Raw genomic sequence first — 2,715 nt, 5'->3', positions numbered from 1 at the left:
ATGGTGGTTGTTGTGGCATGCCAGTTTAAATTTGGATTGAATTTAATTATTTCCATTATTTTGACTCAAATTTTTGTTTTTTGTTTTCATTTAAATGTATGAGCTCCGTTAGATTTATTTAACTTGTAATATAAATTCCACATAAGATTATAAAATTATATGTCAATCTATTTATGAAATGAAATTTTTTTAATAAATATGAATAAGTTATATATTAAAAACTAGCACATATAAAAAAAAAAATTGAGTTTTACAATATTTGTATGTTCTATTGGTGGAGTTTAAATCATTTTTTTTAAGAAAATAAATATCTTATAAAAGATATGACTCTGATAAATCAAACAGAATAACACTTTATGCAATGGTTATGGTACTAATAGAATAAAAGCTACGCCAATGAATATAAAATTATTAATAATGTTTTGTTGAAATCCTCAAATGAAAATAAAATTATGTCAGGCCTGACAATAGACAAAAGATTCACAAAAGACAAGAAGGAGCCAGGTTTACGGACGAAGCTGGCATGCATTAACTGCCACTCTGTCACACTACTCAACAACATAGTCAAGCTCGTGACACAAGTCCAAATGCCCACGTTTCCATTGCTTTGAATCCAATTCCTTGTGTGAGTGAGGTCAAAACTCAAAAGTGGGCACCACCCCCACCAACTCCCCAAATCAAGCACACACACTGTGACACACAAAATGTCCTCAATTTCCTTTTCTTAATTTAATAAATAACTAACACCGCAGAGCGCGCATACACGCAAACGGAAATTAAGTACTCCCTAACTTAAGAGGCAACAACAACCCCATTCTCCAAAGGTTCATGAACCTTCAACTGCCTCGGGATCGTAACTTTCCAGACATCTTCACCGGCGATGACACCCAAATTTCTCAGCACCTTCACCGCCGGCCCCTCCTTATTCATAGTATAAAAATGGAGCATTCTCACCCCGTTCTCCACCAACTCCTTGCAAATCGCCGTCGCCAGCTCCACCCCGTATGCTCCCAACGCCTCGTTGTCCCCTTTCAATGCCTCCACTCTCTCCCTCACCTCCGCCGGAACCCTTGTCTTGCACGTCTCCGTCATGAATTTGAAGTTCCTGTACGTCGTGATCGGCATGATCCCTGGAACGATCGGGCATTTGATCCCGATTCTCCGGCAATCGTCAAGGAATTTCAAGAAGATGCTTGCGTCGAAGAACAGCTGGGTTATCACCAGATCGGCCCCGGCTTCCACTTTCTCTTTCAGGTACGCCAAATCGCTCTCGTACCCTTCTTTTGTGGCTCTGTCACTACCCTCCGGGATCTTGCTTGGGTGAGCTTCTGCAATTAGGGTTAGGGTTAGGGTTTGGTTTATAGGATCGGTTTGGATTAGGGTGCTATTAGGGAAAACGAACCTGGATAACCGGCGACGCTGATGCCGAAGTAGTCACCGTGGTTAGCGCGGATGTAGCGGACGAGATCGATGGCGGAGGTGAAGGCATCCTCGGCGATGGGAGGCTCAATAGGGTCGCCGCGGAGAGCAAGGATGTTACGGATTCCGGCGGCGCGGGCGGTGGCTAGGGCGTGGTCGATGGAGGCGAGAGGCATGGAGAGGCTAGTCAGATGGAGATTGGTTTCAACGCCGGGGAGGGATTGCATCCGTCCGGCGAGGAAGAGGGTGTTTTCCGGGTAGGGGGGTTGGGGACGCCAGGTGACGTCGGAGAAGGCGGGCCCGTAGGCCGCCATGCGGGCTATGGTGTCAAGGACGGCCTCGGGGCCAGCGTGTGAGGGTTTAGGGGTGCAGTACTCGAAGGAGAAGATCACCGGAGCATCGTCGTCGGCGAGAGCCGGGCCGATCTTCTCGATGATCTTCATCTTCTTCGAGGTTTAGGAATTGAGGCAAGGAAATGGTGGGGGGGTTGCAACGAATATATACTCTGCAGAGAGATGTTGTTGAGGTTTTGTTTTTACGTATTGACCGTTGGATCGTAGATTGAATTCTGAGAACCGTCAGATTATTTGAATTTGTTTGTTGGGAGCTGGTGGACGTCTTTTTCTCCTGAGAATAAGGTGTGTGTTTTTATTAAAGTAAATTCACGGCATTTTTAAGCGGGGTGGACTTTTTATTTTTCTATTTTTTAAATTAATTAGTAATGAGATGCACCGTTGGTTAATTTTAGGTCTATTTATTAATTACTGTGGTGATAATAGCTTCGTAAGTAAGACACTTAACTGGAGAATATTGAGAGTTCAATCCTTTTTTTTTTCTTCCTATGCATTGTTGAAAAATAATAATAATAAAATAAATATATTTAAAATAATTTATACATATTATTAAATATAAATTTATATAAGAGCGCTTTCTCTAGAGGCTTTTCATGGTGGCGATTAGAATTGAATCTAGTGACTATCATCTATTCATAAATAGTGTATAATAATAGTTAACAATATCTCAATATTTATCGATGTAACAGTATAGTAACTAATAGTAAATTTTATATATTATTTTTATAAAATAATATATAAAATTATAAAAATTATGTATATAATATCCATAGAATATAAAAATTTAAGTAGATAAGCATAAAATATATCGTATATGTATATAATAATTAATAATGTGACTAACGTGAGATATGGGTTGTTTTGTATTTTTATTAGAGTTGAAAACAAAATCTTTGGTTGGTAAGATAGTATTTGCTTTATTTATTGGGTGATATTACTTTAA

The 2,715-nt window shown here is 39.7% G+C and overlaps 1 protein-coding gene across 1 annotated transcript; it reads right to left on the bottom strand.

Annotated features, from left to right (window-relative positions):
- Window positions 1-439: 439 nt before the first annotated feature.
- LOC120257604 (probable methylenetetrahydrofolate reductase) lies at window positions 440-2,071 on the bottom strand. The gene is made up of 2 exons (XM_039265047.1): window positions 1,403-2,071; window positions 440-1,328 (listed from the first exon to the last, which is right to left on the bottom strand). Exons 1-2 carry the CDS (start codon window positions 1,860-1,862, stop codon window positions 793-795), a joined length of 996 nt encoding a protein of 331 aa, XP_039120981.1. The 5' UTR covers window positions 1,863-2,071; the 3' UTR covers window positions 440-792.
- Window positions 2,072-2,715: the final 644 nt, after the last annotated feature.

This window comes from Dioscorea cayenensis, unplaced genomic scaffold (genome assembly GCF_009730915.1).
Source record: "Dioscorea cayenensis subsp. rotundata cultivar TDr96_F1 unplaced genomic scaffold, TDr96_F1_v2_PseudoChromosome.rev07_lg8_w22 25.fasta BLBR01002222.1, whole genome shotgun sequence".
NCBI classification, from domain to species: domain Eukaryota; kingdom Viridiplantae; phylum Streptophyta; class Magnoliopsida; order Dioscoreales; family Dioscoreaceae; genus Dioscorea; species Dioscorea cayenensis.
The sequence above is the reverse complement of the archived record's forward strand: the minus strand, read 5'-3'. Positions and strand labels throughout refer to the sequence as shown.